We start from the raw sequence: 25179 nt of genomic DNA on the forward strand, positions 1-25179 counted from the left end.
TTCAATATAGCTCGTCGTTTCCTATATCCAGGAAACCAGAACTCAGTTCAGTCCATGTAGCCCAGGTAAGTCGAAGCCTGATACCTTTAAGTTATGAGGATGCTGCATGAATTGCTGGCAAAAATCAGATTTAATTTTTCAACTCGACAAAAGGACATTCATTACTATAGCATATATTACATTTGTGTATATGTAACACATACATTGTGAACAGCATTTTGTTTATGTTCACAGGAAAGCTTTCAAATGCCTGGGCGGAGAGTTCCTCCCCCGCGCACCGTAGGGAACGATCAAAGAGGTTTTTTGTGCAGTAATTTGTTCGAGCTAAAGTTAGCCATTGCTTGATCAAGTTAAACAACTTCGCTATAGCAACACCTTACTCTTTCATTTAGATTACACAACGCAATAATGAAAAGTGGGCTTCGCGCTGAGGAAGCGCCAAAAATTTTGCTATGAGAAACACCACTCCTTTGTATACATTGGCAAAGCGACCGGACAGGTGTAGAAAGAATAGTTGCATTACCACCCTTGAAGTTCAATAATGCTGCTATAAGTTCCCTCAAGCTAGATAACAAGTTATCGCGGAGTTTGATCAGCTTATTTCCGCCTAGCCATGAAGGCTGTTCGCGTTTTAACTTCCCATCTGATTTTATATTACCTCAAGAAAAAACGCCTTTGAAAACTTGAAAGCCAGACGTGCTGCCTACTTCATCATTTTTACTATATCCGCCAGAGTTCCTTGCAAACATATGAAGCACATTACACCCCACTTAAACTCTAAACCCACGTTCAGTTTTCACGATTTGTTTTAGCTAACGTATATGCTGTAGGAATCATCATGTTCTGTTTAGGTCAATGAATCGCGAATCACTCCGGCACATTTTTACCGAGTGAATGATTGTGTATAATCGTGTGCAGACTTGCTCAAATTTCACTGAGTCAGAAGTAGGAACTATACAAGTGCGGATATATATATATATTATATACTGATGCAATCGATATCAGAATAATAATGATACATATATAATGCTGTGTATAAATAACACTGGTCATAGTTATATTAATTCCTTGCCCAATGCTTCCGACAGGGATAAATTTTCCAGCCAGGAATGATTATGGATATGCTGACGATAGACAGACAAGCAAATTCATCCTACAGTTCTGTCTCTCGTGATCAATCTGCCTAATAATCATTTCTGGCCGATACGAGCAACTGCATATGGCAATAAGGAAGCTGGCATGATCAACTTTCGAACTACGATGACTGCCAAAAAATCTAGCGCTTGCATGTTTTTTATCATAAACCCGAACAAACATAGAACTTAATTAAGGAAAAGGAAAATGTCCCTGCAGGCCGAAGCGAAGCATCAGTCAGTTTCCCAATTATCTCATTTCGTGTCAGTTTAGTCATTTATCTCTCAGCCTTCGGGCTTTTAAGGAAACTTGTATCGTGGGAAATCGTAGAGTCCGATCTATCTATCTATCGCAATATTTTAACAACTGCATGACAACGCGAATTAACAGTCTGGTTGAAATAAGTAAAATTTCCATTCAAGGCATTGAATTGTGCAGATATATATAGAGAAATATCTCGCTTTTTAACACTAGTAAAGTCAAATATGCTTTAAGTTAGCTTTGGTATGCCGAGTTGAAAAAGGAAGATTTGACTAAATAATTACCGGTTACCTTGGTAATCGAAATTATATGTTTTCCAGGTTTGTTCCTTCTACAGCGCATGGATCAACTAAGACCGAGCCTATAAATCACAAGGCGATGTATTGTATGCAAAAAAAATACCAACAATTGCCAGCATGCATTGACAATTTTATGTTCCTCGTTCTCCTAGCTAAACATGTGTGGGATTATAGTAAACAAACACTGCGGAGGATGGCGCCACCTGAACATCACCACCTTCATGCATGTGAAGTGTTTCCTTTATAATTCACACCATTCGCAAGTGACCAATGACTAATGTTTATATAATTATACCGAACTCTCCCATGAATGTACAAAACACATCTGAAAGACATCTCTTTTTAAGAGCGCTCAAGAGGAACTATATTATTTTTAGGTTTTACCAGAATTACGAGTTTGCGATGAATTCGCATACAGCGCCATTTGATTGTGTATGTGTACATATAGTACAGCGCTTTACTTGAATATATCTATATATCTTGTATGTGCAAGCCGTGGAAAGTTATAAGCCCACGATCCAACTGTCACTTTCGAAACTATCTGCCCAAAGTCGTTTAATCGATTTAAAGAGCTAAGTAGAGTAAAATTAAACTTTAACGATTGAAGGAAAAGATAGCATCTGCAATGCCATGCAGCCATTCTAGAAAAAAATACTTCTAATGGCACAAGAGATGTACATATATAGTTATATCATCAAAACTTTGGCGCTCGGCCCAAATTCATGCGCTTTATTTTTGTGACCAAAGCAACAATTTCCAGATAATCTTCCTCGATCGCTTTTGTTTGACCAAAGTCAATCCATCCAGGATTAATTAGTATTACGTTAAGCCTTTAATGACCTCTTCTTAGATAAAACTACCGCTTCAGTTAAAGATCGCGTTTATCGCATTTACGATTGAAAGGGAAGTCAAGATTCTCTAACAGTAGATCTTATAAATTCACATTCAGGATCTGTGCCTGAGATGCTAGCCTTAAAAATCTATTGCTTACAATCACTATTCCTACAGATTGCAGTGGACAATTCTATATACTGTAGATACATTCCAGCATTACCAGAATTCTTCACAAGGGTTGGGTACGATTATTTGGCAGAGTAAAGGTTCGAAACAAAGTTCTAAATCAACAACCGTTACGAGGGCATATGCATGATGAGTGAGTTGTGTTACCTGATCTCGTCACCCTAAATATGTGTTTCCGGAATTTTATAACACAGTTACTTCACAAAAGCCAACATTTATCGTTTTTTGATGGGGGGATATCTGCGTGTGTTTTCACACCGAAGAACCGGTCATTGTGTGCAAATGGACACGTTTTTTAAGGCTATTATAGTCAGAAATATCCTAGACGATGTATACTATCGTCGCGACATGTACCCTGCGGGTCAACTAGCGGGCTTTTAACATGAGAATTGAACCGATGTGACATAATCATCGTTCCCAATCGTTGTATAATAAGATCTAGATTCTAGTCTTTCTAGATCTGATTGTTTAACACACGTATTGTTCTCGTACGACGTGGTCTTACGTGGTCAAACGTCTTTTATTTTGTCCAGTTTTAGTTGATCAAATCAGAAAGATTTTTAATAGCGATACCAAAGGAAAAGGTTTGAAACACAGGCCTGAAATTGATTACAATATATATCATTGTACACGTTTATAGAAATAGCGTAATGCGAATTGCTATATTTAGTCAGAACCTATAGGGGATATTCACTGTACCACCATACATCGATATTGGACCTCTGAGTCACCCTCAGATGACTACTTCATGACCAGGCATTTCTGACAGAGTGACAAGGCGCTAATTATCCCTGATGAAATATTCCCTGTATACTAAACGGTTCACGAGGCACACAGATATAGTGACAGGAAGTGCTATTTTTAATGGTGAATTACTCAAGTGAGTATAGTCACATGATTCGTCAGGTTGTGGTTATTCTGTCCTATGACCATTTGGTAAAATATTCTCGGAAGTATAGCTTTGAAACAACAATCATTTGTGATCTTATATCCAGCGAATCGTTGGACAGGAAAATTATATTTGTCGTCGGCGAGTCAAAACAAAAAAACTTTTAAATATATTCCATCTAAGGCGGATTAAAAATATTTAAAAATGAAGAGTTTTTAGTGGTTTAAATTACAATCAGTTACAAACATTAATTTAATAGCCTTTAATAAACTTTTAGTTTACATTTTGTGCTGCTGTCTTCAAAAAAATATCTTGTACTGTCTGGACATTTTCGAAATGAATATCAGACAGGGTTAGTTCCGAAGAATCCACTGAACCATCCGGAATTAGAGCAAAATTTATTCAATTTAAATCACGGAGTTCCCCCAAAGGCCAAAATCTCTGAAATGTTATGTCTTATAACTAGCAAAAGCCGCCCTTTATAATTAAACTGAAACGGTAACAGTGTTTTCAATTATAAAACCTATAGCATCCCAGTAAAATGAAACGAAAGTATAACATCCCAAGTTTTTGTTTTCCAAGAACAACTATATGGTCGTAATATCCCAGGCAAATAATGGCTTTTGTTTTAAAACAAAATGAAAGTGAATAATTCAACAAGGTTTTATAGTTTCTTCTGAGAAAATCCGAATCGTTTATTCGCCTGTGACGAATAATTACGTTCAGCACACCACGAAAACCCCGCGCGTTTTTCACTTTTCCAGCGTTTCGAATCGTGTTAGTTCGCTAGAACGCGTCCTAGTTTAGGTGTGAGCCTGTGTGGGTCAATTAGGCTATCGTGACGTGCCTACCTACGTTATTAATTAAACTTTAAAAAAAAGCTGTACACAATATAAGCATGACGTATATTCAAGATGAATAATTTATTCACCATTGAAATAGCTTCAAAAAGGTTGTTTAGCTTCATGTGATATGTATCATTGTGTAGCAAATCATTTTTCCGTTAAAAACGATAAGCGAAAGTGATAATGTTGTTTTTATGATAAGGAAAAGCTACCAGGAATTTTAAAACGGGTAATGACATGATTTCTCGGCAAAAATATTTTTAGAATTGGAAAAATCCAGCCTGATATTCAAATGAAAATAGCTAGAAAGTTTCTTTGCCTTTGGACTTTAGTTAGATAACATGAATATGTAGATATGATGCAATTCGATGACGTGCGTATATTGAATCACCAGCATTAACTGTCCTAATGGAGGGATGGAGTGGAGGTAATTTCAGGGAAGTATAAGTAAACGAAGGATTGATTTTTGCTGTGTATGTAGAGCGATTATTTTTACGCACTACGAACGTAGTTGATGCGCAGAAATACATAAGTTTGCAGATTCCAGGCAGGTTTTTCATTTCCGTCCCTCCCCCCCACGCAAAGCTCGTCAGAGAACTTCCTGTTGAGTGTTGTCATCTATAAAACTTTTTCGCAATCATAGTTTTCAAACAGTCAAGTCAAGACACACGGAGTGTTGTGGAGGTAGAGAGATGGCAAATGTCCGTATTATCGTTGAATATTAAGCAAGGAAGTACATAATCACACACAGATACGACGAAATACGAAAAGAAGCTACCGAAATGGAATTTGTAATAGAGAAAAGACAACGCGATATCGTCGAAAAATTCGTCGACCGCATTAAGGAACTGTACAACGTTGAAATCATATTTGCCAATGGCACAGGTGATAATGTCTGGGTCGAACTAATAGGAACACAAAGAGAAATGGCTAAGGTATGTGAACTTCATTCGTTTCGATCTCGAAGATGTCGATGTAAGAAGTTATATAACGCTGTACTGTGTCATATTCAAAGCAAAACAATGGCGAGAAATAGATATTTAATATAATTCGCTACCACAAAAGCCTTTGTGTTATGAAGGTTTTTTGTATTACCGAAAACATTGGACTGTTTTGCTTCGAATATGCTGTCCAAGCATAGGTTTTGTCACGATTTATACATGAAGAAATCCAATCGGTTTTGGATTATTTTGCTAAACTGAAAACCGCAATGGTGGCAAAATATATTTATGCCCTTTAAAACATGACGGGGCATATAATCGACAAACGAATGATGTAGTTGCTATATTTCTAAGCAGAAATACAGGATTTAGAAGCAGATTTATGTGTTTTATTGGGCAATTTGAGTTGCGAAACGTTTCTTGTTGACCGCGAGCCAAATTTAAATTTTATAATCATGCAAAGTGTGCTCAATGCGTAGGAAACTAAATATCAAATTTCAGAGATTGAACTACGTATTTGTAATGCTGATCGTAATTCTACCGTTTTTCGACTGCAAGGTATCAGCATATGTGAAAAATGAGGTTTGATTCTTATATTTGTGGCTCACAGATGTAAATGTTGCCGCGGTGGTGGGCAATTAATCGATTTGAAGGTCTTTGAAGTGACACAGGAAGTTCATACCTTACATATTTTTGCCCGCGTAATACAAGCAATTATTTTGGAACAAGTTTACCATAAACAAATTTGTGATAAAACTTTGAATGTTTGCCGTAGTATTCAATATTTATGTTGCTCTAATTTGCAGAAATATATTCAAGCACTGACAAATCCAGGGCATGCAAAAACTGTCCTAATTCCACCAACTTTGGTCAAGACCTTTGGACCACGAACTAAGGAGCATTTCAACCTGGAGAAGGATTATGGCGTTGTTATTCAATTTCCGCAAGACACAATTGCGGTTATAACTGGCAGTAAGGCAGATGATATGCCGGCTATGCTTGCTGGATCGAAACTTGAGGACCTCATAAGCAGGCATTCCACTAAAGAGATGCAACAGCAGCGACCTCAAACAACCTTGTCTCAGCCAAACCGAGCACTTCAGGATTTTGCTTTAAAGCTTGGTTACGACAAGAAGCAAATAGATGCAGTTTTTGATAAACTTGGGCCTACAATTGACAAAAACACGTTTTTAAACGAGCTCATAAGCATTTCTGGGGCAAATTCAAGGATAGGTGATGACCGTTGGTCAAACGTTTCTTCTAGAATGGGAAGTATTGTTCAGCCGGATGCTTGTCGTAGTGGAATGCCACCAACAACTAGTATGTATTCTCAAGGTTTTGCGCCTGACTCTGCTGTTATTGCAAGAGGCCTGGCACCAAGATCTTCGGGTCGACCAACTCCACCAACAAGCAGTGCTCAGGGCTACCCGAACCATGATTTTGTACATGTTGGTAATGGTGTTACAAGCAGGTACAATAGAGACATAAACATGCTACCCATGCTTAATGGTGGTGTTGTTTCGCGAGGAATGATTCCAAGAACAACAGCTGCAACCAGCCAGATCAATTCCGCTGGTGTTACAGCCCGCAGTGTTGTACCAAGGACTACATCTCAAACCACCCAAGGTAACAACAATATCTACACATGCCCAGAATATGGCAACATCAAGAAAGGAGGTGACTATGGATTGAATACTGATGCTCCACCACAAGTCGATTTGATGGTCAACGCAATGATGTCAAAATATCAACAACTTCCACAGTCAGATTTGCGGCATGTGGTAATTGATGGGAGCAACGTTGCTATGAGGTAAGTCCTTAAAAATGTGACAGATTCATATATGAGTCATCATTACATACGTGACTTGGCCAAAAACAGGTTCAAGTGTATATGTCAAACTTCCAATGCCAGATCTCATTCTGGAGAGTTAAATATTGTGCTCTCCTGGTTAAGAATCTTACCAAAAGAAATTTTCAAGTGAAATCGAAAATGTCTTGCGTTTCCTTGAAACAAACCTCTTTGCGGAATATCTGAAAGGGAACTACTGTGGGCTTCCTGTAAACACGAATTTTCATTTAAAAGCCGGTAGCAGCTGTGCTTTGAGTCTAACAGCTTGAACAGGCAGATATAATCTTTTTGGTAAAAAAGCTAATGCAGCCAAAACATTACTATTTTTGAACCTTTTGAAACACAAAAAAGCACATCACAGGGACCCCAGTTGGACTGCTGCTGTTCTTTAAGAAATTAACAATAGTTCGCCTTTTTATTGGCAAGTTCTTTGCATGATTAAAATCTTCTGGAATCAGTCAGATTGGCTAAGCAAATTTTAAAAAATATGCATTAAAGGACGTTGTTTTAAAGAGCATTTTATATGAAAATGGATAGAATACAAAGAAGTATTTTATTTGAAACCTGCTGTGGCGGTTTCATATTAATAGCAAGTGACATTTGATTGTTAACCCAAACAAGGAAATACCTTGATACCAGAAGTCAATGCTTTTAAATCAAACATTTAAAATGGTGACAGATAGTCATGTTTTTTTTTCTGTTTACTTTGGAAATGGGAGCTTGAGAGTTACAAGAGATTGTGCATTTTCCATTCTTCATTTCAGCTTTCCTCATAACCTAGGCTGTCTAAATTAGTTGCTATGCTATGTGATCTTTTAAGGAATAATGTTTACTTCAAAAACTGAAGATAATAATACTTTTGCATGCTGTGTTTAACCTTATATGGGAACAAGCAAGGCCAGGGACTACTCAACCATGGCATTGATATATTATTTAATGGACAAAGAAGATCTGATCTAAAGACCTTTCCATACAATCTGTTGAATCATACAGCGTGAAATAGGAGCATTTATTTCATCGGTCAAATGCAATTAAAACTTCCCATTTCACTTTTTCATGCTTGCAATATATCATCAGTTGAAAGACATCATATACAAACAGGGTATTATATATAATTTGAGGCTTTAATATGACACAGGAAGTCTAAAACGGGTTGACGCGGAAATTTGAACCGAGGTTGCACAAGGTCAAGCATCTTGATTATACAGGAAGTTGAATTCGAACCGCAAACATTGGCACATGTTCAAAGACTATGCTCTCTTTTACATCAAAAACGTGCTGAACAAGCACGCACTAGAATACTGTTCCTTTTTCCGAGTAAACTGAAGCCATCTCTCCGGGAGTTAGCTCTCTGGAGGAAACGCAGAGGTCTTACAAATTTCTGGATAATTTCATGACCACAGGCTGTGTGCCATCAAAATATTTATAAAACGCAACTGATAACTTACACCAAATTACCGTGAATAAAAGTTTAAAATCAAAGCTTAGACACTAGGTGCATATCCTGTCTCGCTAAAAAGGCTTCAGTGACAATCAGTTGCAGTGAAAGAATAAACAATATCTTTTTTAAATCCGAAGCGTGGCCTCACACAAGTCCTGACTTTTATTTCCTTTTAAATATAAACATATTTCCTTCGAAATGAATGACGGTAGACACGATTTTCCGCATGTGATGGGTTGGTTTGGGAAGATTTTGAAGTTTTTTAGGAAGTATTTTTCGTCTGAAAATAAAAGGGGAAATTATTTTGCCAATCAAGTTGATAATAATGATGCACGTATTATTTTGATGTTTTGTACATCACCATGTCATTTGACACTTTCTAATTTATTTATTTCTCTCTTTCAGCCATGGCAACAACAAGATTTTTTCCTGCCGGGGCATTGCCTTGTGTGTTGATTGGTTTCGTAAAAGAGGCCACAATCAGATCACCGTTTTCGTGCCAAGCTGGAGAAAGGAGTCGCCCAAAGTCGACAACCCGATCACTGATCAGCACATTCTCAACCAGCTTGAATCCCAGGGCTTCATCACGTTCACCCCATCGAGGAAAATCAACGGTCGTCGTATCGTGTGCTATGATGATCGCTTTATCATCAGACTGGCGGAAAGCACGGACGGAATAATCGTGTCAAACGATCATTTCAAAGATCTTGCTTCTGAGAATCCGAAATGGAAAGAGGTGATCGAGCAACGACTGCTGATGTACTCCTTCGTCAACGACATGTTCATGCTTCCCGATGATCCACTCGGGCGCCATGGACCCACCTTGGATGAGTTTCTACACAAGGGTACCAAAACCCACCGTAGGGTGTGCCCCTATGGCAGGAGGTGCACCTATGGTACACGTTGTAAGTACCATCACCCGGAGAGAGAGGACCCCAGGCTACAGATGTATCAAAGTCTGCAATCTCTATTCCCCAACCAGGAAAAACTCATCGTAAGCGTCATGAAAAAGTATCCGAACGAGAAAGACGCTGATAAACTAGCGAGTTATATCCTATCAATGAACATGATGCATTAGAGCTTACGTGGTAATCTACGCTTTAATTAGACTAAAAGGGTGGTGGACGAATATACTGGTGGAAGAGAGAGATCGCATCAAAAAAGTAGCCGCATTGGGGCCATCCAGTCCTCAGCAAAAAAATACAATTTGCTCGCTGGCTTTAGGAAGTGGTAAAAAGGAACTGCTTTTAACGACGAGTTATACTGGCCACGTTGACCTCAGGACTTTTTCGCTTCCTTTTTCACTCGAACAAATTCGGGCCGTGTGTCCATTCGTGAAGAACGAAATGGAACATGCAGCACATAAACAATTGACTACTAGTGTTTGCAATTTTCTCATCTTAATTGTAAATAATTTGTAATTATAACGACGTAGGTTATCTAGGACACGATTGTAAATATCGCGAATTCTGTGATTTTTTTACTACCTCAAAAGGACGTTATGAAATTGGGTTATCGTTTTCAGACCATTAATTTACGGTGTTTTTTCGTATGAAATTTAGTACTCTCTATGAGAAATTAATTTGGATGTAATTATGTAAATAGATACTCCAGGAGAAAAAATTCAGTCAGGAAAGCCGATAAAACAAGCCAAATTAGTGATTAGCTAGTTTTTCCAAATTCTATTTTAATGTTCCAGTTGAAATTTTCAGGTAGCTGTCGTTTGTGGTGATGAAAACAATTTTGAGGCTTTCTTGACTGAGATATTTGTGTGTATGGGGGTCAATAATTTTTAGCAATAAATAATGCACTGTGTGCCTTTTTAAGCGTTCTTTCTGTAGTGTTTTGACGATGGCATTATTGAAAATAGTCTTCATAATATCTAAACAGGGGTTTGTTGGTGGAAGGGCTAAGAAGGGTCAGCCCTTGTTTAAAAATTCTGTGAATTGGGGTACGACTCTTGGCCCTTGTTAAAATTTTGTACCAGGACAAGTATCTTTCTCAAATATTTCTCAAATTATAAGCATAATTCATTACAAATTTAATGCACATAATTTCGTTACCACACGTGACATTCACATGGAATAATGAGGACTAAATTGGTCCAGTCACTGCAGTGCTTCAACTCAAAGCCTCGACGTTTCTCTACGGAAACACATTCAAAACATTGAACAGTAGGTGAGGCAGCCACCTTGTACAGCCTGAATATTGGCCAAGAATGTCTGGCTAGGAAGATGGCATTACGCATGCGTCGTAATGCGACATTCGCGACCACTTTCAGATGAAAGAATCCGAACACAAGTGGCACATCTGGGCTCTCGTTATTCAGATCGTATTCATCAAACGGCGCCGAGACAAACTTTGTGTCATTGTCTGACCATATGGTCCGACAAAGCTATATATTAATATGTTCGAAGCGACGCCGAAGGCAGAATTGTTGGAAATAAGCAAGAAGTCCGGATTTGATGTGCTCCACGAAGATTTCGCTAAGTATCTGGACGACTTAGATCCGTTAAAAGAATTCAGAAGTAAATATCACATTCCAAAGAACTCGGACTTACCATTGGGTATGTTTACAGCGGTATAATTTATATTTCTTTTATCAGATGCTAATTATTTATGACTGAACATATTCTGTCAGATTATGACTGAGCAAACTCCATCAGACTTTTGAATAGAGTTTTCGGCATATGATATTTGTATCTTGTTTTATTTTGCCCGTGGTAAAGTTGTTTATCGGCGGCGTTTGTATGCTCAAACGTGGAGGAGGTTTGGGGGTGTGTACGGTGAACAAAATGAAAGCTATATCGCACTTGGTCATAATATAGCTGATGAATACGGGAAAGTTAAAATAGCAGTTTTGTAAAGTTGTTTTGGTCAAAACACTCGCATGCCAGGGAGTATATTTTGAATAATACAAATAAGATTTGAGGTTATTCTAATGACGTGTTGAGTACCACTTTAATACCAGACGTGCTGTGTTACACTCACTGAACTTGGATAAGAGGTGCGGGAATATTCGAAGCATGTACCAGAATTGTACCTTGTACCCAGGGTGGGCAATTTACTGAATGAATAAGCTTTAAACAAAATTTTGCTGAATAAATTCGTTTTAAACAAAAAAACAATGGTTATTGGCATATATATTGATATATTCAGGAAATCTAAAAACTCTGCTTATATCTAGTAAACTGTAAAGTAAAACAACTTCAGATTGTTAATTAAACAGCTGTCTGTATTAGGCAACTTCATAGTCTACAGGGGAAGCCAGGTGACTCCCAAGGAAGTTTCAGTGTATTCAGGGTACTAGTATGAAGTGAGTTGATAGATACTATAAGGGCCGCTCTACCTGTGTTTTCATCATGGGGATGCTAAGAAAAGTTTTTAAATGGGAGATAAGATATTTTATTTAAATATTAAGTATTTTATTTCATCCAAATAAGTTTCAAAATATTGTGACAAACTTGGAATATATGATACCTTCAACACCTCTTTGGCGCATGCCTCAGCTATGAACCAACAGCTAGCCTGCTCCGCGAGAGGTGGGGAAAGCTCCAATTTAATGTAAGACAATCTAGATTCTTCAACTCTTAAGAATTCTTAAGTGCCCATAACTCTCCCCCCATATGGGTTAATAATTACCACAGGAAATTCAAATCACAACCAAGTCACACCAAGAGTGCAACTGCAGGTACATAGCAAAAAATCCTCCAGGGCACTTAATCAGACATAGTAGCCTCTCAATAGCTCTCATGCAACTTTGTACAAACAAATTGTACAAACAAATTGTACAACCGCAGGCCTGGTTCTCAAATTGTTTAAAATTGACTAAAGCACAACAATGCATCTTTGTTTTGTCAAAAACTAGACTTGTCAACATCATTGATGGTGAAAACAAACTTATACAGTTGTAAATGGCTTAATATTTCTGTCCTGATTGTGTTAGGACATTTATCATTTGAAACGTCAGCTAATCCCATGGCTGTCATGGCTTTTAACATGTTCGAAAGCCTAAAAACTTGCTGAATTCTTGCTTCAACGGCTCAAATTTGAAACAAATTTGAATAATTTGTGATGAAAATAATACTTTTCTTAAAAAATACATTAAACTTCCATTGCGAAGCTATATGAAATACAACCCCGTATTGATGCCATCTGCATAAAGTCTTTCCAAAAACCAGGAGCACAAGTTAAGTTTTTGTCGCAAATTTTTAGAAACAAACAGGTAGAGAAAAACTGTATAATTTAACCAAGTTACTAGTTTTTGATAACACAGCTACGAAGATAAATAAAATTAAATCGTGGTTTACCTTTGCCTTGCCTTTGAAATTCAAAATTTCAGGCGAATCTCGTAATTCAAAACAAACATGTAATGACCGTCTTTATACGTTCCATGTCTTACACCAACAGCTATGTTTTCACACCTCAAAAAGCAAAGCTCTCGAGGATAATTCTTCGCGACAAAATTTCTCGTTTCTTCTGCTGAAAGCAACGTGTTTTATCAGCAAGATTCAAAAATCAAGACAAGTGCCAGTTCGACCAGACAGCTGGCGCCAACTCAGGCAATGGCTTCCAAGAATGTACCAAAGGCTTCGAAAGTTAATTATTTGAGTAATTTGTTACTTACTATAGTCTCGTATAACCGTATTTGGGACTTTTATTTTTAGCATTTTTAGAAATAAATTATTAAACCTTTTCTAAACGAAATCAGCCATTTATTTCAATGTTATCCATAACTGTTACTTTGCGTTTTTAAAAATATAAATACAATACCGGGGTTTTTTCGAAAGTCGGCGAAAAAATTCTCTACCTGCGCTTTTTAAAGGCAGCGTTTATCGGCGTGAACTTTGTATCCAAAAAAATTCGGATTGTGGCTTTGTAAAATGGATGTTGAATTGTAAAAAAAATTATTATATGTTACCACAAGTACTCGAAAATTTACTCTATAGCGGCGGATAGGTAAAATTAGCCATTTGCAGAAAACTATGGTTTGCTGTCAACCGCCGTTGAGTAAAACTACTGGCGGTTGAGTATAAACTGCTGTCGGCGGTTTAGTAGCTTCGAATAAATCTGTAATCTTTACCTTTAGTTGATTTGACGGTAGTCGAAGCAGATGAAACATGCGTGTATTTGTGTGGACATTCATTGGGACTGCAACCCAAGACTACCAAGGAATACATCGATAATGAATTAGAAAAGTGGGCAACGCAGTACGTGATCATCATCATCATCATCATCATCATCATCATCATCATCATCATCATCATCATCATCATCATCATCATCAATAGTGTCATCAATATTGTCATCATTATACAATCATCAAGATCGTCATCATTATCAAGAATATCATCATAATCAATATTGTTATCATTACAATCATCATCATATCTTATCTATGATCATATCTATCCTCACGTCGTCATCTTCACCGCTGTCTTTATGCTTAGTTAACAATCATCATCATCTCTCTAAATCACAAGCCAAATCTTTCTTATAGAGGTGTTTATGGACATGCTCACGTTAAAGATCTGCCCTGGTTGACAATCGATGAAAATGTGAACGGGTTAAGCGCCGAAATAGTTGGTCAATATCTACGTTTCTACATTATCTGAGTTTCTTTTCACACAATATCATTCAAATCATAGGGTTCTGAAGTACCAGAAGAAAATTAAACAGACGCTTCAAATTCGACAAATTTAGAAGCAAATTCATGCTTTTTCAATGTCTGATAAGATAGATGGTATAGGGCTCAGTAGACTAAGTCAAATACGGAAATAAGACGGAAAATGAAACCATGTTTTTACTGCTAGGTGCAAAAGAGTCTGAAGTCGTGATTATGAACACACTCACTGTTAATCTTCATCTTTTAATGGTGGGTAATATATCAAATTAGGCTTTGTTTATGAATTCATCGTGGCACTAAAGGTGCAACCAGATAAATGCCCTGTCTATCTTTTTAGGTTCCATTTTACCGACCAACTCCAGAGAAGCACAAGATATTAATTGAAGCGAGAAGCTTTCCCTCTGATTATGTACGTAAGGTCGCTTTGTTGATTATTTTTGCTGTTGGCACAAATCTGGTCCAAATTGCAAGAACAAAAATTGATCGAATCCAAGGCCCAATGAAACTGATTTCTCTAAGACTATCCTGTTCGCATTTGGTTTCTAGGAAGTGCACCAATCGATCCTCCTTTGACTCTTTCATCTTGATGAGAATTTTATATTTCTTTTTTCATTGATGCAGTATGCAGTTGAATCGCAAATAAAATTTCACGGCTACGACCCCGCTGTGTCCTTGATTGAAGCTCTACCACGCGAGGTATGTCCTCAAAGTTGTTCATTACGGGGTGCATTGCAACTATGCAGCACAGTAAATCTTGTTGATTTGAAATTCAGAATCTGCTCTTTAGGACGAATCTTGTCTACGAACGGAGGATATTCTGAAAATTATCGACGAGCAAGGAGATTCGATAGCACTGATAATGTTTGCAGGTATATAGCAAAGATTAATTGAAGTTAGTTTCTGCCGTTTTGTTCAGCTTAACCGCATTCCTGAGTTGAAGAGTTTCTCTTTATGGCTTTCGTTTGCCGGGAAAACCTGAGTGATGATTCATTGTCTCGGCTTTTTTTAGGCGTCCAATACTACACTGGACAACTTTTTGATATGAAATCCATTGCAGAGGCTGGTCATAAAAAGGTAGATTCTACTTCTATACAAGTATTTCTTCTTGTCGGAATCAATACTGTCTAAAAATCATACCTTTAAATATCCAAGATTTGTGGGCAAATCTGTCGTTTCACACGTTCCAGACGTTCAGCTCCGTATGCACAACTTCTGGAACAATTTTTTCGAATTTGTTATTTTTTCGATAGGGTTGCATCGTTGGATTTGATTTGGCGCATGCCGCTGGAAATGTTGAACTATTTCTACACGACTGGGAGGTTGATTTTGCCTGCTGGTGCTCGTACAAGGTATAGTTTGCATGAAATTTAAAAATTTTTTGTGGGGTGTATTTTTCATTCCTCGTCGTTTTATATTTCTTAGTATTTGAACGCTGGTCCCGGAGCAATAGCGGGATTCTTTGTCCATGAAAAACACGGAGAAAACTTTGAGTTACACAGGTAAGGATACTGATCTTAGAAGATTGCTTCCTCTCAAGTGCAACATTAACTTTTGTTCTGCACTGATGTAAAACAATTTTCCTTAGATTTGCTGGTTGGTGGGGGCATGATAAATCAACAAGGTTTAAAATGAACCACGGTGAGTCCCTCCAAATTAGGCTGTATATTCCCTGCGATCTCCTCTGCTTTTCCAGGCGTAGGGGTCTGCTCGAAGCCAAAGATGAACCGGGGCGAAGTCATTGTAATCATCTTATCTTTCAGAATTCATTCCTCTTCCTGGGGCAGAAGGATTTAAAATCTCCAATCCGCCTGTTTTCACAACGGTGGCCTTGTTGTCGTCGTTGAAGGTAAACCTTCCTAACAACATCTATTGCTATACGTTTCAACCGCACAGCTTCTAGATGTGAAACTGCCTGCCTTTTTTAAATTTAGCATGATTCACTTAAATGAATATCCTTTCACTACTCTTTCAAGATTCATACAGAAGCCACAATGAGTGATTTGAGAAGAAAATCTCTCTTGCTAACAGGTATGTTTGATAAGTTTTGATTTTTCATTATTTTTTGTTTCGATTGAATATCCTAAATTTGATTTGTTGTAGGTTACTTGGAGTATTTAGTTCATAGCATAACTGAGCAAGATAGCGAAAACGCCATCATCGAAGAGTCTCGTATTAAAGTTATTACACCAAGCAATCCCGCAGAACGAGGAGCACAATTATCGCTGCTGTTTCCCATCAATTGCAGTGAGTTTTTTGCAGAACTTCAAAAGCGTGGTGTCGTTGTAAGTATCCCTATATTTCTTTAGGTTTTCTTGTAGGAAAAACCAGAGGCAGAGATAACCTTACTAGATCTTTAGGAGGAACAGTTAGAACTGATAGAGCCCGGCGTCCAGCATGAGTAAAGTTAGGTTCCTTACTAGATTGATTAAGAAGTAATCGTTTTCATTCCTTGAACTCTTGGAGGATCTGTTCGAGCCATCTAGTATCGTATCCCGTATAAAACACATTAGTTTAGATCGCTTTTCAATACAATTTCGGATTATCTTTTTACTTAACAAGCTGATTAAAAGTTTGAAACTGCTAGCCGAACTAATCAACCAACACCAAGTTTCGTCTTTGAATTTTTCGCAATCTTCCCGAAATAGGTGGACAATCGACACCCAAACGTACTCAGGGTTGCCGCTGTTCCTATTTACAACTCTTTCATGGATGTCCGCAGATTTTACAAGCATCTCAAGGAGAGTTATAGTATTGTATACTTCAAAGAAATTCGTTAATGAAAGTGATGATGACAATAATATATTTTTCAGCAACATTATACATTACTTCTTACATGCTTTACAATCAGGCTTCTCGTTGTTGTTTTTTACACTCTAAAACGACGTTGTAACTGGTAAGTATTATTCCCGACTATAAGCCGGCACTGGTTCATTTAGCCCACGGTAGGCGTTTATTTGTTAACAGAAATCTCTCATCAGTTCTAAACGTATTTATTCAAACTGTTTTTGGTTCCAATTAAACTACTGTAAGCATTATTTAGTAGGGCGTACTGAATTAGACAGGACATTATGATTATAATTATACATTATTTGTAATGCGTGGATAAAAATCATATTAACTACATTAATTTTAATTTGATTTTCTTTTCAACAACCCCCATTTCTCATTTTTTTTCCTACTACGCGCTTTGCATGAGGATGCTAAATTTTTCTCACCAATATCAGTTTCCTTTATATTAATTCTCCACTCGAAGGCGCTTAGGTTAGATAAGATTTCTTCATTTTCATGTAAGATTTCTAGACAGTTTATATACCGTTTCTTCAAGATGGTATCCGAGGAAGATGTTACCTTTTCTTGAATAGATAAAAGGTTTTCTAGAATTCTTGTCGTAGGGGAAGATACTAAAGTATTGACGTATTTACGACCATTTTTGCGCGCGCGCCCGTTTCCTGTCGGAAAAGGTCACAAAACCGTGGAGGTCATCGACAGCGTGTTTCCACTTTGTGATATTTAATCTTCATTATATTTAAGGTTGAAGGATGATAAATTAATAATGTCAATCATCATAAACAGTATATATTATACAATATGTATTTTAAATTTTAAAGATATTTTCAAATCATCCTCACTGTTTAGCAAGAGATTTTTCTTTGTATAATTAAGTGAACATTGCTTTGTATTTTTTTTTGAATAAAAAATGTCGTCCTAAGCGGAAGCATCTAGGGAATGTATTTGGAACTACTCGACGTCGATTTTTTTTACTGGTATTTTTTCTCGTGGAACGTCGTAGGAACATTGAATGTACACTATTCATCTACTATACGCTAAATACCGGCTATAAAACCTTGAACTTTGTTTAGGGCTTGTTCATTTCACGTTTAAGAAGAAGGTGGATCAACTATGGATCGTAATTCCTTCTGGTCGGCTAATATAAATTGAAATATTCAAGTTTAATCGGTGGATATTCTGAGTCATTGTTATGGGCGAATCGAATGGATTTTAAATTAAAATAAAGCAATAATTCAACGTGAGTATGTGTGAATTTACTAACATGTATCAATTTTGTGACATTAAAGATCAATTGCGACACTAACGGCTGTTGGTTTTTAATGGTTCTCGATGTTTCTGTGTTGGTTTTGGGCCTGGTATAGGCAAAAGCGGTTCATATTTGCGAGCCATTCTACCGTGAAATGTTTAACATACTGTGCCATCTTTGTGACAACACACTTTGAAGATATAAGACGTAATAATTGTGTGTTTATTTTCTGGCCTAACGTTTCCGATAAGTGGTTTTGATGGGAACAGGTCTGCACTATCGACACAGTTCCCATGGAACGAAGCAATGCCATATGATGTGTCGTTTAATGTTTATATTTCTTCACTTCGGTGTGATATTTATAATGTACGATATAATGAGATCGTTCCCCTGCTGTTGACATAATTTTGAAATGAAATTTGTGTACAAACTTTCATATTTTACCATCATGTGTTTGTTAAACCGAAATAAATTAAAAAGCGTGAATGCTTTTGCTATCTATCTTTAATGAATGTTCTCAGTTAAATTGACTGCTCTAATTACTAACATATTAAATTCCTTGAAACCAGCTGTTTTGTGGAGCATAACAATACCTGTGAACTCCTGTAAACAGGTAGGCTACAATATGCCTTAATCCAGCATATCTTAGTGGGCTTATTCCGTTTAACCAGCACTCGCTTGATTATTTGAAGATACAATATAGATTTAGTTTTTACATTTATTGCACTTGGCATAGGATTGCATTAGAATTAACCATTTGCTCCATGATCCATGTCTCCCATAAGAAGAAATACTAAAGTAAGGCATGGAAACCGAAAGTTTGTTTTCTATAAACTGGCATGCATGTCCTGTCCTTTTCACTGTAATTAACTCGCCCCCCATAATACCCTCTTCCTCCAGTCACTCCTTCCTCCTCAATAGCCTGTAGTTACTCCTAGTTACTTTTTCTCCTTAAAAACCTCCACTCTTCCCACCCACTTTAATGACCCCTCTCCCCATAATCCCTTCCCATGATACACTGTATGTTTTCATATTTGCTGATGGCAAACAGCAATCTTTCTACCCCATTCTGTATCAACTTTCGTTATCCCAGAATTGCAAATGCAACCAATTTCAAACAATCCCAATTTTCAACATTGTTTCTTTTCTGGATTCTAGTCGCAGAAAATCGTCCTAAAATTACTCGAAAGATACGACGATTTCATCATGGCTAAACCAGTGAAACGAGGCGATGGCCAAGCGCAGCGGATAAGGCACTTAGACCTTGATATGTTTTGGAAAGAATACGAGTCAATTGAACCAAGAGTTGAAGAACCTAACGATGAGGAAGACGATCATTTGAATGGTAACTTGATTTCAGACGTCCGTTAAAAACATGGCGCTTTATAGTTTATATCAGCAATGATCTCTGTTTTACAGAACTGGAGCACGATGTTCAATGGTTAGAGGAAGCGGGATTTGATTCGATCGTGAAAAACTACAGGAGTGAGTGAATTCATCGTTGCGATTGTAAAACAACATCTATATAGCGAGTGCGGCAGATTGAAAAGAAGCCTTCGGCATAATCCTCAGACTGCGTGGAAGTCCTGAAATTGTAAAATATTTATATTTCAGATAGCAAAGAAATAACTACCGAGGATCTTAACTTGGGTAATATTACATCGTCCCTTACGAAAAAGCAAGCTGAAGCGGTCAAAAGGCGCGTGAACAAGCTCAACGCCAAGGTGAAAGAGAGGCTAAGTTTGCAAGAGACCTCGCAAGGACCACAACGGTTGACGATCCCAGAAGCAAGCTTTCAAAACAACAACTCCAAACAGCGAGTGGACGTGCGTTCGTTGTTTCCCGCGCAAACCGTTGGCGAGACTAGTAACAAGAAGACGTCACCATTGTTCCGTAGCAGACATTCGTACAGCGAGGGGGTACCCCTCGCTAGATCACAGGTACAGGGTGATATGTGTCTTCACGTGTGTAACTGCTTTTATCCAGGTTAAATTAAACTACTTTTTTCGCATTCAAAGGTTGTGAAATATCCAGGCATGACTGGTTCGCATTCTCAGGACCACCTGAACGACGTAAAGGTTGTCAGTCCAGTCAAAGTTGTCACAACAGGGGGAAATGTTCCAACTCAGCCTGTAAGCCGACCGGTGATATTGACCCCCGGGAATCCTAGCCCGAAGATGCGGCGGCAGACGGCGGATTTTGCCGCGCAATTGACGGGAAAAGGATTGCACACAGACACCGCAAAGGCCGGGCAAAGTAAGCCAATCACCGGTCTCGTTTCATATATAACAAGTATTTTTGACCAATCCCTGATTTCGTTTCAAGCAAGCGTTAAAAGCATTTCAGGCCAATCACGGCCAAACTCGTTTTATAAACATTTGAAAATCATTGATCTCGTTGCCAACTGTATTCTTGGCAAATAACTCAAACTGTAAGCATTTTGGACCAATCATCGATCTTGTTCTAAACCGTGACCACTTTATAGGCCAATCACCGGGCGGCTCTCCCGGCGACGACCGGAGGAAACTCGGTGGCTCGTTGTTCTACATCACCGCAGTAAACAAAAACAGTCCGTCGCCCTCGGAAGCATCTGTAGATACAAATCAACTGAGAGGATTGTCTCTGAGCAACAACTGGCAGCTCTCATCAAGAAAAGGTCGTTCATCAGCCTCGCCGAACAAGCCGCCGAAATCAAGCAGTGCTGCTTCAACGCCTGACCAGGAGTTAGCCCCACGACCGGAACTGAATGATCTTCCGGAGGATATGTTTAAGGAGGTCGCCACGCCGAACGAAAAGCCGACCGTCGTAAGTCTAACAGCTTATTTCTAAGGATAGAAAGACTAAGACTAAGGAACTTGAGTTTTAGTGGAGTGGAAATTATATTATCTCTGATCTAGCCGAGAGTAGTTGAGTTCACCAACTATCGCTCCCCCACCTTTCCTCACCCCACCTTCACGACCTCCACCTTTCCTCCCTCCACCTTTCTCTCCCCCCACCTTCCATCTCCCTACCTTCCATCCCCTCACCTTCCATCTCCCTACCTTCCATCCCCCTACCTTCCACCCCCCACCTTCCATCCCCCACCTTCCATCCCCCCCTTCCATCCCCCCCTTCCATCCCCCTATCTTCCACCCTTCCGTCCCCCACCTTCCCTAGCCGAATGTAGATTCGATTTCCACACACGAAATATTCTTAAATTCATAGGATACTCAGAAGAATAGTAACCAAGGCAATCGACCTAAATTTCCAAATCTACCAGTAAGTATGCAACACTAGGCGTCGCAAGAGTGTGTTTTTAACTTTTGTTATGTGTTTGTTCTTTGTCTATACGAAAACAGGCAGTTAGTTCATCTTTTTATTCTATAGAACTTCACTCTGTCCCGAGATGAATATGGTGTGACTCGCGTTGACGATCTATCCGCAAAAGACATGGAGAAAGTTCGTTCGCTAGCCCTCATCGAACTGACAGCTTTATTTGAACAAAATAATCTCGTTTTTCACCGTAGAAAACCTAACAAAAGGAAAACAAAAGGTAAACCTGATTTTGACTGAATTTTGTACTCAGTCAGACTAGCAGTACTGCAATGATCAACTGACATTGAAGAAGGAATTGAAAGATAAACACTGAATAAAACATTGCAAAGCAGTAAGTACAGTACTAGACTAGACTAGTATTGGTAGCAACAGTCATGACTCAATCAGTCTAGTAGAAAGGTTGAACGTGAAAAACGAGAATTGACTTATGTTGTTTTCTCGTGCAGAAAATGGTGTCTTTGGCGTTCCTTTTACTGCATCCGTGCCAGAGAGATCGTGGTGAAAATTCTAAATTTAACACTCCTGTGATCCTTGAGGAGGTAAGATGAGTATTTGGTACTTTTCAGATGTGATGGTCGCAGATTAGGCATGATTTTGCACAATGTTTGCATTGCCACAGAGCTTTGCAGCCTGCGAAGACTTTGCATTTGCTTTGCAAGGCCCAAATAAATCCATCAACCTCATTTGCGGTTCTGTTAACATTCCTATTTTTCTCCCCCAGATGATTGCTTTTCTCGAAAACAACGGTATGTTCTTTTACCACATTGCATGATCTTACTTTGCCGTCCTACATAATTTGACTTCAAATAAGGGTCCAATATTACCTCAGTAAATAGAAAAGCTTGAATGAAATGCCATGTATACAGTCAAGTCTTTACCAGCTACAATATGTCTAAAATGATTTTCTTGTATTCCTTACAGGTATTAATGAAGAAGGTATTCTGCGCGTCCCTGGGTCGGCTGCGAGGATTCGAGTAAGTTTTATTTTTTTGTGAAGTAACGAAAGAAACAAGAAGCTATAAACAGTTTCTCAGATGGTCTTAAACTGGACAGTTTCTTTCGAGTATTCAGGCTTCTTGTCTCGCGTGAAGCAGGTCAGAGAGGAGATGTGAACTTTTTTACATGAGATATAAGAAAATCTCACTGAATGTACCCAAATATATCTTGTTGGAATCCTAAACAGTTCATGTACACCATATTTCGTTATCCATGTTTTGAATGCTATCATTTCAGGCTATGCGGGAGGAGATTGAAGAGAAATACCAAGAATGTCTCTTCTCTTGGACTGGTCGAAAAACCCACGATGTAGCAGCCTTACTAAAACAATTTTTAAGGTAAAAATCAAGGCAATATGAAGACGATATCTGTCGTACAGTGAAAGTTTCCGGGTGAAGTTAATGATCTTCTTTGTACGCCAAGTTCCATCAAATCGATTTTTTTTTATTCTCAGGGAGCTCCCGTTTCCTCTTCTCACTTATGAATACCAACCAACCTTTGCTTCGGTCGAAGGTGGGTGATTATTCTCTCCCTACAGGTTCTTTCAAAATTCAGTCAACGCTAAACCTGTATATGTTTTTGGTCATGGCATTTTTGCATCACCGTTTGCTTCAAAACTTCACAAAATAAATCTTTTTGGCTTGAAAGTTTGACCCCAAAGATCGTCGTTAACCATGAACAGAACTTTCCAAAAAATAGCTACTAAAGAAGTTTCTTCATTTGACGGTGCCATAAATTGGATAAAATTTTAGGCAATATTCTTTCATCTTTCTTCAGAGCATGTAAAAAAACTGATTACAGTTTTTGCAACGTTTGTTTTCTTTTAACAGAAATTCAAGACAGGGTTCAACAGCTGCAAGCATTAAACCTTTTAGTTCTTCTTCTTCCTGTCGCTCATCGGGACACATTACAGGTAGATCTTTATAGCCATCATCAAATGTCGCCATTCCCAAACCGTTTAAAAACAACAATGCATGAATAGAATGAGGTATCTATGTGATCTAATAGAGAGATTCCCATGAAAAGAGTGAGGTTTGGCAATTCCTGTATTCATGTGAGCCGGGCATGGGTTAAATCCTCGTTAAGAAACTCGATTTTTTATTTTTCAGCTTCTGTTGTTGTTTCTTTGTCGTATCATCTCGAAACAAAAAGAGAATAAGATGGATTTGAACAACGTCGCCATGATCATGGCTCCAAATCTGTTCCTCAGCACCGGCAACAAATCAGGAGCGACGCTGAGGGAAGTCGAAATGGCCAAAGGAACCATCAATATTGTGAGAATGTTGATCAAATACCACGCAATACTTTGGACGGTAAGTGAATCATTACAACGTCTTACACACGTGTGCAAATACATGAGAAATAACATATCAGGAGATATCACAGATATCAGAGAATTTATCACACAACTTGAAGGTATATATATCATTTGAGGAAGGTCTTCATATAGCTTGAAATCCTCCAGGAGGAAGGTTAAAAATATGTTTCAAGTTTGTAGACACACTGGTTAGGTATACTGGATACACTGTATTTTATTTAGCGACTTCCATTGATTTATTTCATTCCCAATCTCTATCAGGTGCCTTCTTTTATGGTCAGGCAAGTGCGCTTTTTGTACGAAGTCGAGCAAAGTGGAAAAGCAAAAGAAGGAAAGGTATTTGGAAATGAGGCAATGAAAAGAACAATTCATTTTTACCTCGTTAGCTCCGAGGATGACAGATAAGACTCACTTACACATTCTGAAGTAGATACCCAAAAGAACAGGGATAAGACAGGAGAACCACAGGCTGATTATAATGGTTTTTATTCTTTAGGGAAAGAAGCGTAAGGCTAAGAGAGGTGCTTCTGATCCTGCGATAAACGCTGTGAATCCAATCAAGAAATCTTTATCGCTGGAAGATCTTGATCGGATCGAGGTAACTATAACTGCTAATAATGGCCACGTTATACTTCAAAACTTCTTCACAATTTTTTTCGACACACATTTCATTTCTTCACAGCACGAGTTCGAGAACCACATCATTCGGGTGAAGGCGCCATCTTTGAAAAAAGTTGCAATGGCTCTTCAGCTGAGCAAGAACACAAAGGCAAGAGATGTTGTTGAGAAGTTCTGTAAAGCCTCGCCGAAGTACAAGGAAGCAAAATTGCAGAACGCACTTGCTTCTTCTCAGCAAGGCCACTCGCAGCATAAAGCAAATAAATGCTCCTGTGGAGATGATCATTTTCTCTTTGAAGTTGGTGGCAATATAGGTGGGTAGAATGTGTTGGTCTGACAGATTTCAATCGTGAGATATAATGGTGGAAACGTAAACTAAAAAATGACAATTCCCTGCTTGGTTTTTCCAGGTGAAAGATGCTTAGATATGGAAACAAATTTGTTGCAACTGTCCAGGCTTAATCCTCATGCAGAGTGGGTGGTGAAGATAAAGAACTGACACAATAGGTAGGCAGTGTTTCGAAATATGATTTAGTAAACACCAGGCGATATACACTGACGATGCTGAGCAAATCTTGCAAGCAAGGATTT

General features: G+C 38.3%; 3 protein-coding genes across 3 annotated transcripts; all 3 read left to right on the forward strand.

The window, feature by feature from the left end:
* The first annotated feature begins 4879 nt into the window (after positions 1-4879).
* LOC114528455 (NEDD4-binding protein 1-like) lies at positions 4880-10495 on the forward strand. The gene is made up of 3 exons (XM_028550093.1): positions 4880-5383; positions 6196-7199; positions 9085-10495. Exons 1-3 carry the CDS (start codon positions 5231-5233, stop codon positions 9755-9757), a joined length of 1830 nt encoding a protein of 609 aa, XP_028405894.1. The 5' UTR covers positions 4880-5230; the 3' UTR covers positions 9758-10495.
* A 312-nt stretch (positions 10496-10807) lies between these two features.
* On the forward strand, positions 10808-14461 carry LOC114528404 (kynureninase-like). Its single transcript, XM_028550022.1, has 3 exons — positions 10808-11246; positions 13769-13889; positions 14180-14461. Exons 1-3 carry the CDS (start codon positions 11087-11089, stop codon positions 14292-14294), a joined length of 396 nt encoding a protein of 131 aa, XP_028405823.1. The 5' UTR covers positions 10808-11086; the 3' UTR covers positions 14295-14461.
* Positions 14462-18913: 4452 nt separating this feature from the next.
* On the forward strand, positions 18914-25107 carry LOC114528401 (rho GTPase-activating protein 18-like). The gene is given in 20 exon segments (XM_028550018.1): positions 18914-18954; positions 19500-19686; positions 19761-19826; positions 19956-20281; positions 20360-20597; positions 20827-21146; positions 21546-21599; positions 21708-21873; positions 22103-22125; positions 22127-22195; positions 22378-22402; positions 22578-22630; positions 22890-22990; positions 23107-23165; positions 23483-23565; positions 23762-23965; positions 24232-24306; positions 24467-24568; positions 24653-24902; positions 24999-25107. Coding segments are annotated over 19 exon segments (2442 nt in total). The 5' UTR covers positions 18914-18954; positions 19500-19547; the 3' UTR covers positions 25088-25107.
* Positions 25108-25179: the final 72 nt, after the last annotated feature.

Source organism: Dendronephthya gigantea, unplaced genomic scaffold (assembly GCF_004324835.1).
Source record: "Dendronephthya gigantea isolate DGI-Jeju-01 unplaced genomic scaffold, DenGig_1.0 000050F, whole genome shotgun sequence".
Taxonomy (NCBI): Eukaryota; Metazoa; Cnidaria; class Anthozoa; order Malacalcyonacea; family Nephtheidae; genus Dendronephthya; species Dendronephthya gigantea.

Bases quoted from the DNA above. Each gene is read 5' to 3' on its own strand.
- LOC114528455 (XM_028550093.1), top strand. From the start codon at position 5,231: ATGGAATTTGTAATAGAGAAAAGACAACGCGATATCGTCGAAAAATTC. The intron at 5,384-6,195 runs GTATGTGAACTT...TCTAATTTGCAG, and splicing joins CACAAAGAGAAATGGCTAAG to AAATATATTCAAGCACTGAC. The intron at 7,200-9,084 runs GTAAGTCCTTAA...TCTCTCTTTCAG, and splicing joins GGGAGCAACGTTGCTATGAG to CCATGGCAACAACAAGATTT.
- LOC114528404 (XM_028550022.1), top strand. From the start codon at position 11,087: ATGTTCGAAGCGACGCCGAAGGCAGAATTGTTGGAAATAAGCAAGAAG. The intron at 11,247-13,768 runs GTATGTTTACAG...CTTTACCTTTAG, and splicing joins GAACTCGGACTTACCATTGG to TTGATTTGACGGTAGTCGAA. The intron at 13,890-14,179 runs GTACGTGATCAT...TCTTTCTTATAG, and splicing joins TTAGAAAAGTGGGCAACGCA to AGGTGTTTATGGACATGCTC.